This window comes from Cucurbita moschata, unplaced genomic scaffold, assembly GCF_002738365.1.
Source record: "Cucurbita moschata cultivar Rifu unplaced genomic scaffold, Cmos_1.0 Cmo_Scf00051, whole genome shotgun sequence".
Lineage (NCBI taxonomy): Eukaryota > Viridiplantae > Streptophyta > Magnoliopsida > Cucurbitales > Cucurbitaceae > Cucurbita > Cucurbita moschata.
Genome location: NW_019268567.1, coordinates 291668 through 303258, shown reverse-complemented (window position 1 = coordinate 303258; position 11591 = coordinate 291668). Strand labels below are relative to the sequence as shown.

Below are 11591 nucleotides of genomic sequence, written 5' to 3'. Positions count from 1 at the left end.
TGTTGATTGTAATAATTGAAGTGTTAGAATGTTAATGTTGGGGTTTTATTTTACCAAACTTGAATATGGATGGAAGGACCATTGCCATGCCATAGAACAATTTAGGGTTTTGGGTTTCGTTGGCAACGTGATCTTGCTCGTAGGAGAAGAAAATGAAGGATGATTGAGAAAGGCTCCTCGTATGGTTGCTAGTTCCATGAGAGGGCGAGGGAGCAATCCATTGGGACAAGGTACACGTTCATACTAACATAACATAACGGAAAAATATTATGATGCATGTGACATACATAAATGCATGAGATCTCCATGGTTTAAAAATCATTTCCTTTTTCCTTTATGCACGTAAGAGCACATATATGTGTTGTGTATACATAATTATCATCATGGCTTTCATCTTGCATCATCACATAATCTAAAACATGGCTTCACATGGCAAATGGCAAAACATAGCATGACATACCTAGTTTTTCATTTTGTTCATACCATGGTATAATAGAATTTACATTGCATCATACGTCATTACATAGCACACCATTATGATACATGTAGGAATAGGGCATATGTCATCATACATCATACAATTCTTCCAATTCCAACGTTAAGCTCATTTACTTAGTTGACCTCTGAGGGTGAATTTACTAATTATTCTTTAGACGTATTTAACAAATTTTTAAGCTCGCTTAATGTTTTTGTTGGAATACAAATATGTTTAACAAACACAATGTTCTACTAACATATTATTTATTAGATGCTATGTATATTTGAGAATTATTTACGCAAATAAAAATATAAGTTTACTTTAATTAAAAGATGAAACTACTTTTTTCTATTTTACCTCAACTGTATTCTATAATTTTTATCTATATCGACTGCATGTAAGTATTTGTCTAATAAATTCACGTTAAGTCTTACTAATATACAACTATATTACCTTAAGTTATAGTTTGGAGATAATTTTTTTATACTTAACTTTTTTATATGGTATGTGACGAGACAACAAAGAAAGGTTGGAAATCAACTCAAACTCTAAAATCGAGAAGTTTGTAACCATTCAAACCGATCGCACTAACACATCTAGAAAATGGAAGAATTAGTACATATAAATTATTTTTTTATTTTTTATTTTTAGCTTAAGAACTTTATAGGTTAACCACAAAACAGGATGGAAACAACAACTCTCTCGTAATTATTAATTCTTAGTACACAATTTCAATATTTAATTCAACAAAATCAGAATTTTAGTACTAATATCTCACTCACTCCATTATCTCAAAATTAATATTTTCAACATTAATTTACAAAATTAATTTTATAAACTTTTAAAAGTATTAAATACAATCCAACAAATTCTCAAGTTAAAAAGAAAATTTTTAATTTTGTTTTTAAAAAATTAATTAAATTTTAATTTAAAAATATATAATTTATAAAGTATGAAATTAAAATTTTAGAGTAATAATCACAAAATTAAATTTTTTAAAACTACAAAAATCTAAAACGGAAGGATAAGTGGAGAATATATACGGTGTCGTTTTGCTATGAAGGCATATTCGTTTTGTAAATTTAAATTTCTCTCTCTATATCTGGTGGTACAAATGAAGGGAAGTCGGTTGGCTGTGAGCGGGTGGATTGGCACGTGGGATACAACAGTGGATCCACCGCCCAATGGATCCGGGTCTCCGCTTTCAACGGTCTTATTTTTCGTTAAATATAGCCGTTGGGAACTGGCCACCTTTTCAAATATTTAAATCATCCACCTCTGTCCTTTCCTTCCCCACTGCAAACACTCTCGCCATGTGTTATTACATATATACCCCTTCAAATTAACTACTACTTCTATCTTATATAATTCAACTCATATTTTCTTTTTTAGATTATTTAATATCATCAATTATAAGATTTAATGTAATATCCTATAAATAAATTGTCAAAAACTAGTGAGAGTTCTTTTATTATTATTTTTTTTTCAATTTTTAAATTGTGAAAATAATTTATTTTTCTTTTAAACAATCAATATTATTTTTTGTCATTAAAAAATACTATTTAATATTTAATAGTTATAAATAAATAAAACAAAACACTATTTAATATTTAATGAAATAATAAAAAAAATGGAAAAATATATGGAGGAGGTCAGTATATATAAAAGGGCTATTTGCATTAAAGCCTGGTGCCTTTCAACCAACCATTTCTCTCTGTTCCGCGCCCCACCGCCAAGAATCTCAGGTAAACCAGATCAATCGCGAAGGTAAGATTCTAAGCCTCACCGGAAAATCGCCATGTCGATTCTCTCCTCGAACTCCAGCTACCAATGGATCCTCTCCCTCAAGATCCTCTTAGTTTCCACCGGAGTTCTGTCCATGGCCGTCTTTCTGAAGCTCTCTGTTCCAGTGGTGTCCGATTTCATCGTCTCTGAAATCCCTTCCATCTGGACCTGCTTTCTCTCCTGGTTAACACCTCCTTATCTCTACTTGCTTATTAATTGCATAATCATCAGTATTGTTGCCTCTTCTAAGTTCCAGCCTAAGCTGGAGGATGATGCTTCCGTACCGCCGATTCCTCAGACGATCGCTCCATTTCCGGTCGCTAAGATCTCCTCTGCGTATGCTGTGTGTGGCGGTAGCGAAATTTTTAATGGATACTGTTACAACGCGATTCCGAACGTGGCGACGAACGTTTCGGACCTTCAGATCGAAGAATCGAACGGTGTGTACGGACGGATGAAGGTAGAATCTAGGGTTTCTGAAATGGAGAAGAAAGGGGAGAATGATTCTTTGATTAAAGCTTCTGATGAGAGTGGTGTATCGAGCCCGATGACCAACTCTCTGCAGAGGAAAGATTCCATCGGACTTATGTTTTCAAATGAGAACGAGAGACCGCCGGTTTCTTCAAGAATCGGCCAACGGAAACTCGTAAAAGCTAGTCCTGAAGGTTCAATCTCTTTCTCTCTGCTTTTTTTAGTACATCAATATGGTTTCTGCTATAGCTAGTTAGTAAAATCACTGCTCATTTCGCCATTCCAATAGATTTTAGTGAACGTAAGAATTAGATGACTGAAATTTCTCTGTAATGAAAACCCCGGCGGTTTCAGACTATCGCGCCGGAGAAGATAGCCGGATCCGATCTGTAACACAATGAACAAAACGAAACCGATTTTCTTTTCTTTTCTGGTAAATTTTTATTTTGAAAAAGCTGTCAGAAACACTGAGCCTTACAATGGAAGGTCACGCATCTGATTAATCTCAGTGCCGTTAAATGGCTGTAACCAACGGGCCAAGTTCCATTTATAATACCGAAACTACCCTTCAAAAGGCTTATAATTCGAAAGTGGCAGAAGGAGTAATTATAGTGAAATCTGCGTCTGTTTTGTTGGTGGCCGCGCAGGAAAGCCGTTGGGAGTTTCAAAACCGAAGCGGCAGGAGACATTGGAGAGCACGTGGAGAACAATAACGGAAAGAAGGTCGATGCCGCTAACGAGGCACTTAAGGAAGTCGGACACGTGGGAGTCACACGGGCGAAGAGGCGCCGCTCTAGTGGACCCGGCGACGCCGCCATCGAAGGTGATGAAGAAGTCGGAGACGTTCAACGATCGGAGCAGCGGTAGGTCGCCGAGTCCGTCGCCCGGCGGGTCGGGGAGGGTGAAGAGAGAACCGTCGCTGACTCAGGACGAGTTGAACCGCCGAGTTGAGGCCTTCATCAAGAAGTTTAACGACGAGATGAGGTTGCAGAGACAGGAATCGCTGAAGCAGTACCAGGAGATGGTGGGCCATGGAGCCCACTAGTCGTTTAATGAAACTTTTGGGCCTAGAAAGTTTGTTCCGGGCCTTTCTCAACGAAGAACACAAAAGAAAAAAAAAAAAAACATAAAAATGGCACCTTTTAATTTGTTTGTGGGGAAATTTTATCATTTCCTTTGTCTTTATTTTCTTATTTACTTTCCAATTTATAAATAGAGAGATATTATTAGATAAGGAATTAAGGATAGTAGTGGATTTTATTTTCTGTTTGTGGGGTGATGTTTATATTAAAGATTTTAAGTTTTTTTTTTCTTTTAAACATTTTGTTACTAAATTAATAAAGATTAAAGATATTTCTTAAAACTAAGTTTGGAATAAAAATTGTTAAATACTTTTATTTCAAATATATAATTTTAAAAAGTTCTATCATAAAATTGGTTATATCATGTTTCAAAAACATTTATTAATATAATTTATAGTCAATATTTATTTATATTAGCGACCATAAAAAATCCTAATGTATGTATATACTATAATATATATATGGATTTTCCCTTTCGTGCTTCTCCTCCAAGACTTTAAAATGCGTTTGTTAGGGAAGGTTTCCACACCTCCCTTTCGTGCTTCCACTCAAGGCTTTAAAACGCCTCTTGCTAGGGAAAGTTTCCACACCCCCTTTCGTGCTTCCCCCTCAAGGTTTTAAAATAAAACGCATCTGTTAAAGGAAAGTTTCCACATCCTTATAAATGGTGGTTTGTTCTCCTCCCAACGGATATTACAATCTAAATATATATATATATATATATATTGATATTAATTTTAAAAATTCATGAATATTTTTTTAAATATAGTACAACATCATTTTTTAACTTTTTCAAAAAAAAAAAAGTTTGAAAGCATTTTAAGACCAATAATTTTGGTCTAAAATTGATGCAAGAGTATTTTTTAAAATTTTTATGAAATTATAAGGGTATTATTGAAACTTTTAAATTGTTCGATTAAGATGAAGCGTAGAGTAAAGATAATTTCATCCTCAACATGCAGCGTTATTTCAAATAACGCGTCCAAGAAACGGGTAGCCTTACACTAAGTGGGTAATAGAGATGATTATGATTGAAGGTTGAATAAACATTTACAGAGGGTTGAGCTTATCCACATCAAATTGAAGAACTGGAAATAATCTGTTCTACATTGCCATGGTGACTGGAAATAATCTGTCCAAGAAACTATAAACACCTCCCCCCAACAGTAATGCTCCACTGCATGCATCAACAACAAATACAACCACCACCACCGATCAACAATTCATCTGTTCATCTTATTCATGTGAAGTATTAGTTTAAAAGGAATTACCTTATAGGATTAATCCATGATGAGAACTTGCGGAATGACAGAAGGCTCTGCACTCATGTAACCACTCATTTAGGACACAAAATCATTCCATAATGAATTAGAACATCAAAAAATAACCCAATAGGGCTCAGCTGATACTCTACTCTTATGATTCTCCTTTCTATTATATATAACCATGTTACCTGCAATGCTCCAGCAAATGAGGCAGCAAGAAGTAACGGCACGACGTACCCCGTTGTGTACGTCAAGAGGAGGCTTCCACCGACGATGGGATCCTGTTATAAAGAGAGTACTCACTAACAGGAACGCTAAAAAGGAAAGGATTAATATTGTTAGACGAACACGACTCTCCACAATGGTATGATGTTGTCCACTTTGAGCATAAGCTCTCATGGCTTTGCTTTGGCCTTCCCCAAAAGGCCTCATACCAATGGAGAGAGTATTCTTTGTTTATAAACCCATGATCATTCCCTAAATTAGCCGATGTGGGACTTTCATTATCCAACACCTCCCCTCGAACAAAGCACGCCTCCCCTTAATCGAGGCTCGACTCCTTTGGAGTCCTAGTCATTTTTTACTGCCTTCGAGGAGGCTTGACTCCTTTTTCTTTTTGGAGTCCTTTGTTCGACATTTGAGGATTTACCAATCTATTGGCACAACTAAGTTTAGGGCATGGCTCTGATACCATGTTAGACAAACACGACTCTCCACAATAGTATGATATTGTCCACTTTGAACATAAGCTCTCATGGCTTTGTTTTGGGCTTCCCCAAAAGACCTCATACCAATGGAGGGAGTATTCTTTGTTTATAAACCCATGATCATTCTCTAAATTAGCCGATGTGGGACTTTCATCATCCAACAAATATAACCTTCTTACGCTCTCGTGTATAATATGGTAGAAACTATGATATGAAATAAAAAACAACAACAGGTCGATATCATACTAAGATCGAAGTCGTATCAGTATAAGAAACGATTTAAGGCACCTTGGATGTAGCTACATATCCAAGTAAAGTAGCCAGCACAGGAGTACTGCAAGGAGATGCTGCTAAAGCAAATGTTAGCCCGGCCAGATATGCTTGCACGCCTAACACATCAAATTTAAAGGCTTGTTAGAGCATTCAAATGAGTAAGCAAGTGGTCAACAAGTAATGAAGGTGCCAATTACTTGATGGAAAGTTGGCAGCAGCAGAACGGGGATCGAAATTGTCGAAGAATGAGGGTAGTTGCAACTCAATTATCTGTGCAATTCGTGATCAATTATACAATCAATCCATCAAAAGATTCGCAGAGTAATATTTACATATAAGTGAAACTGATATCTATTTATAATGAGACAAAGAATTAGTATACAAAATTCGTAGTTGATACAGAAAATCAAGCTTTGATGAGTACCTCCAGGAGGTTTAGGCCCATAATAACAGCTAAGCCTGAAGCAGCTAATGGTAATCCTTGGCCAATCTGTCCATATGCCTTTCCAGCAAAGGAAGCTGCTATGCCTAACAGCGCTAGGGTCGTAGCAAGTCCTAATGCGAAAGCAACAGAGTTTCCAACAACCTGAAAATAAGAAGAGACCAATTCCAATTCCAATTCCAATTAACTGTCTGTCTCAACGCTCGACCATCAGCACGTATTTTAACGATTTCCACGGAAACTATCTCGCTTAAACATGCATATTCATCCCATGCATCAGATTAGAAGGATTTCAATAGAAATGCTCTCAAGTTCATAGTAGAGTAAGAATTATGAAGACTGGCATCATAGAATCATTGAATAGTTTCTTTCTAGTCCTGGTTCATTACTATTATTTTTCTGTAACCATGTTGTTGAAGGCTACTAGCTCCTTACGATATATATACTCATGACCGACGCCACTGATCCCGTAAAGGATATGTCTACCCAAAGCCAAAATCATAGACAATATGGGTTTTAATTTACTAAAGACTCCTTTGATAACCATTTGGTTTTTTTTGTTTATTTAAAATTAAACTTATAAGCACTAGTTCTACCTATAAGTTTATTTGTTTGTTATTCATTCAAGTATTTCTTTAAGAAAGGAGGAAAACATGGTATGGAAAGACAAAACAAAATCGTTATCGAACCGGGCCTAAGCTTTTAGCCTCAATGGCTGAACCTAGGACCTTGAATGTATTGCCAAACATCCGGAGCTTAATTAATTAAAAATTTTCTACAATTTGATCCTACGTCAAACAGAGCAAGAGGAGAAAACCGAAACTCGCTTAGAGAATAATTTACCTCTGCTCTGCTCTTCCCTGATCCAAATGCTCCTACAAAGTTCCATTGGATCACCACATTAACACGACACACCAAATAACATCCCGAAATTTCGAAAACGAGTGTACAAAATGCTTACCTATGTAACCAAGTGTCAAAGGCAAAACACTCAGCGTACAAGGGGAAAGGCTGGTTACAAACCCTGCTCCAAAAATTACTGCCAAACTGTATATAGGAATGGAAAAGAGCCGTTTACTATCAAATTCAAATCATTAAAAGACATGAAAAGTCATTAAAGGGCAGAAAAACCAGACTGAACCTAGTAAAACTAAGAGCAGATAACTGATCCTGAACTGCAACATTAGCCTGTTGTCCCGCTGAATACAAGAAGCCTCCAAACCAATCTCCAATGCCACCATCAGCCAGTGTATAAACAGGAGCAGCTCCTTCCTGACTTGAAGGAAAATAATTCTAGTTCCTGATATAATATACAGTTATACACCAAGCAATATACGTACGCTGACTAATTTATTTACCATGATATCCAATTTATAGAGACCAACATCTCAAGCAAGCAAACTAAGATGGCGAGTAATGCTAAAGAGCAGCCTTGTTACCAAGCTTCAGTTTCTTTTGCAGTCATAATGAATTAACCATTCTTATATGTCCAAGGGGAAATAGAAATACATATAGATTTCATCAAGATTCTGAAGGAATTGATGAAAAATATTATTCAACGTCTTTAAAAGGAATTAAGCCTCAAAAGAATATAGATATTGAGATTTTTGTAACGGCTTAGGCCCACCGCTAGCAGATATTGTCCTCTTTAGGCTTCCCTTTTCGGGCTTCCCCTCAAGGTTTAAAACGCGTCTGCTAGGGAAAAGTTTCCACACCCTTATAAAGGGTGTTTCGTTCTCCTCCCCAACCGATGTGGGATCTCACAAGGTGACTTTGGAAAACAGAATATGCGAAGACTATAAACTCTTACCCACATATGCTGTAAACTTTCAGCCTTTGCTGCGTCTACTGCAAGGAAACTTGTAGCTGGAAACATAGAAATTGAAATAAAATTAAGAATATGCATAGTAAACCACAGCAGAGTTGAAACCTCGTATTGCTTAAGAATTATCCATTCCTTTACTTATGAAATTTCCAATCATAGTTATGTAATGAACAAACTATAATCAAAACAGAATAACCCATATCCTCACAAGACTTGGATAAATTATTAGCATTACCAGAAATGGCATTTACAAAAGCCATGGCATGAAAATGATTGCTGCTGTTTGTACTCTCCACTAACTCATCAATATCTTTGGTTTGACCCTGAGCTGCGGATTGTCCCCCAAGCAATTTCAAAGGGGCGACATATTTACCTAAAGAAACCAGTGAGCCTCTATTAGAAAGTTGAATACATGGTGATCAAAACGTCCCCCACAGTTCAAAAGTATTCGCCAGTCCCATAGCTATACAGACAGAGAAGGGAATCATTTCAACCGACAACGGCAACCAAATTAAAGGTATTACCTGGCGGCCTGCCGAGTAAAGGTTTAGAGGTTGAAATTTTGAAGGAATTGATGCCGAAACCACCAGAATGGGTCATAAGGAAACCCATTTGAAAAGTTGGGGAAGAACCTCCGATGCTCAGAAGGGTTGAAGGAAGTGGACCCTGTAGATGTGGGGGCGGGTTTTGTGGGTGGCAGTTCCCAAACCTTTCTTCCGCTCACAAACTCAAAGAAGAAGAAAAATAAGCAAAGCGAGAGAGTGATATTTTCGCAACCCTGGTCTACACTCAGCCACGTCCAAACCCTTTTTTTTTTTTTTTTTTTTTTTTTTAGATTGGTCTATTTTTTGAATTATCCTCTTTGAATCTAGCTATCAACGTCATATTTTATTTTATTTTATTTTTTGTTAAAATTAGATTTTTGGTCTTTTTCTTATATTTATATATATATATATATATATTTTTTTTTTTTAATATCATTTTATCTCATAAGAGAATTTGAATTTTTAATCTTACCCAACCTTTCATTAACCATTGACTTTATGAATGGAATTTAGTTTATGGGTTCTTTTTTAGCTTTTAATTGTTTGACAGTCTAAGAATTTATTTTATTAATTATTTAATTTAAAATTTAATATTATCTACCGTATGAAAAAAATGAGATTTTTAATATATTCAAAAATCATGTTCGAGTAACAAATTAAATAATTTATTGTATATAGAAAAGGTTAAGTGTCTGTCTTGATATGAATCCATATTATAATTGTTACAAATGATTTGATCCAAAACATTTGTGTTAAAGTATTGTAAATTTGTGTATTCTATATAATGAGTTTGTATAAGACTAGATCACAAAACATTTTTATTTCTTTTAACAAATTTATTAATTGAAAAGATTAATACGCAATTTGATCTCATTTGAACTCCGTCCATAAGGATTTGTGTAATACCTGAGTGGTCCAAAGAAGGAATAAGAATTTCCAGCTCCTAATGCTATTGCCACCTGCTAGTGACGATAGACTTACACAAGTAGACAATTCCTTTTCTAAAACAAATTTGTGCGAATAGCTTGGATTTCACAAGTGACTTGAAACATAGAAGTTGCAAGATTGAGACACTAAATGATGAGCGATAGGTACCATAAACACCTATTAAAGGAACAAAAATAAAACAATTTTACAATTTAAACCCACATTTCTATCATTCATACAATGTTTTTGCAGAATGTATTCTTGTAGTTTTGCTCTGATTTTTCAATATTTTCTCCGCTGACTGCTCGTTCTTGGATATGGCCTTTGCTTTCGCCATTGTCTTCCTAACATTCTTTGATCGCTTCATTGGTCTTCCCTTTTTCAATTTTCTGTCACAACAATGAGTAATGATCAGGGTCTGTGGCCCAAACAGGGAAAAGGTGGCTTCAAATTTCCATGACAACCAAAGTTAAACAGCAATGCATACTATCAAAACCCAAGGAATTGTCTTGTTTGGTTAGTATTAACAGATGCATACTATCCAACCATTCCCCAGGTAATTGACTGGGATTCAGCAAATTCTAGATCAAATGCCAATAATCTTTGAAAACATGGGTGGGTTTCAATCGTAATCTTCTTCAAGGCATTAACAAATTGAGCATCATACCAATTTACATGCACACGTTCATTTTCATTTGAAAAGCATCGTATTCAATACAACAGAAACCAATAGTACCATTTTACATTTTTCATTTTACTAATATAGGAAAGATAAACAAGTGACAATGTCACCATTCAAAGTTCAGTCAATTCGAAAGGGTTGTCTCGCTCCCGAAAACGCTCTACAAGTCCCAAGAAAACTGATCTTCCTCCCCTCCTTCCTACTCTCCCACTTTACCCTTTTACCCTCTCAAGTATAAACATTTACAATTGGGGGCCTAACAGTTGTCTATATTAATAAGTTTGGTGGCTAGAAACGAATCAAAGGGGTGCATAAGATGCTTCCTACTAATGTAGTAAATGCTCTTGAAGGAAACCAAGAGTAAAGTACTCCTCAAGTATATTAAAATTATCATGGTGTTATTTTGAAAATATAAATGCATGAAAAACACTCTAGACACTCAGGTACATACACATCTAATGAGAAGAACGGCAAAAAAAATAGAATTTCAATGAAAAAAGTTGAACAATTTTATCAAGATAGACCCATAGAAGGATTTCCCTCATTTTCCCTTTCCAAGAAGTATTCCTCGCACTGTTTTCACTAATTATTAGCCATGTAGCTAAGCATTTAAAGTTATAAGCGACCCACCAATTATAATAATAATCAGTAGTAATGTGGCTAGATATGAAAGGTAGTAGTATGGAATCAAAAGTTTCCTGGGAGTAATCCACTACTTTTTGTGGTAAGATGCTCAATTTACTCTAATCAGAGAAGTTGTGCCCATTATAATATCACCCCTAATTTTTCAGCCTCATCCGAAAATGAACGAATTTGGGCCAATCATAACAAAGATTAGGACCTGAGATGAGAGCACACGAATTAAAAACAAAAAACAACAAAAGCGCAGAATGGAATTGGCGTTAAAGTGAAACTACGTCCCAGACCATGAAATTAAAGAATAAACCACAATTCCCAGGTAGAAGCTTACAGATTGAGAGCGCCGGAAGCTGGTTTATGAACTGCAGACTCAGACACGTCCATCGCTATATATTCAAGCGGAAATAAGTTAAAATTTCAAAACTACTCAAAAAAAACATATATTATAAAAAAAAAAAAAAAAAAAAAAA

At 35.6% G+C, this 11591-nt stretch overlaps 3 protein-coding genes across 4 annotated transcripts in view; 1 reads left to right on the top strand and 2 right to left on the bottom strand.

Annotated features, from left to right (window-relative positions):
* Positions 1–2154: 2154 nt before the first annotated feature.
* On the top strand, positions 2155–4003 carry LOC111435872. The gene is made up of 2 exons (XM_023073442.1): positions 2155–2928; positions 3382–4003. Exons 1-2 carry the CDS (start codon positions 2277–2279, stop codon positions 3777–3779), a joined length of 1050 nt encoding a protein of 349 aa, XP_022929210.1. The 5' UTR covers positions 2155–2276; the 3' UTR covers positions 3780–4003.
* A 742-nt stretch (positions 4004–4745) lies between these two features.
* LOC111436074 (cytochrome c-type biogenesis ccda-like chloroplastic protein) lies at positions 4746–9069 on the bottom strand. 2 transcript variants are annotated; one of them, XM_023073768.1, is made up of 13 exons: positions 8853–9069; positions 8564–8701; positions 8314–8369; positions 7645–7775; positions 7465–7550; positions 7347–7378; positions 6486–6647; positions 6259–6331; positions 6077–6177; positions 5270–5362; positions 5088–5134; positions 4905–4993; positions 4746–4871 (listed from the first exon to the last, which is right to left on the bottom strand). In XM_023073768.1, the coding sequence occupies exons 1-12, from the start codon at positions 8938–8940 to the stop codon at positions 4921–4923; spliced, it is 1080 nt and encodes a 359-aa protein (XP_022929536.1). In that variant the 5' UTR covers positions 8941–9069; the 3' UTR covers positions 4746–4871; positions 4905–4920. The 2 variants fall into 2 exon arrangements, with proteins under 2 accessions (XP_022929536.1, XP_022929535.1); XM_023073767.1 differs by having other exon boundaries at positions 4822–4993; positions 8853–9068.
* A 737-nt stretch (positions 9070–9806) lies between these two features.
* LOC111435867 overlaps positions 9807–11591 on the bottom strand; it is a 2361-nt gene continuing 576 nt past the window's right edge. The window contains exons 2-3 of the mRNA XM_023073438.1: positions 11453–11507; positions 9807–10189 (exon numbers count right to left, since the gene is read on the bottom strand). Coding sequence (XP_022929206.1) covers positions 10030–10189; positions 11453–11507 — 215 coding nt within the window. The 3' untranslated portion in view covers positions 9807–10029. The remainder of the gene's footprint in view (positions 10190–11452; positions 11508–11591) is intronic.

Coding starts and splice junctions, on each gene's coding strand:
- LOC111435872 (XM_023073442.1), top strand. CDS start 2,277: ATGTCGATTCTCTCCTCGAACTCCAGCTACCAATGGATCCTCTCCCTC. Junction 2,929..3,381: donor CGTAAAAGCTAGTCCTGAAG/GTTCAATCTCTT, acceptor GTGGCCGCGCAG/GAAAGCCGTTGGGAGTTTCA.
- LOC111436074 (XM_023073768.1), bottom strand. CDS start 8,940: ATGGGTTTCCTTATGACCCATTCTGGTGGTTTCGGCATCAATTCCTTC. Junction 6,178..6,258: donor TGCTGCCAACTTTCCATCAA/GTAATTGGCACC, acceptor TTGATGTGTTAG/GCGTGCAAGCATATCTGGCC. Junction 5,135..5,269: donor CATTTGCTGGAGCATTGCAG/GTAACATGGTTA, acceptor ACATGAGTGCAG/AGCCTTCTGTCATTCCGCAA.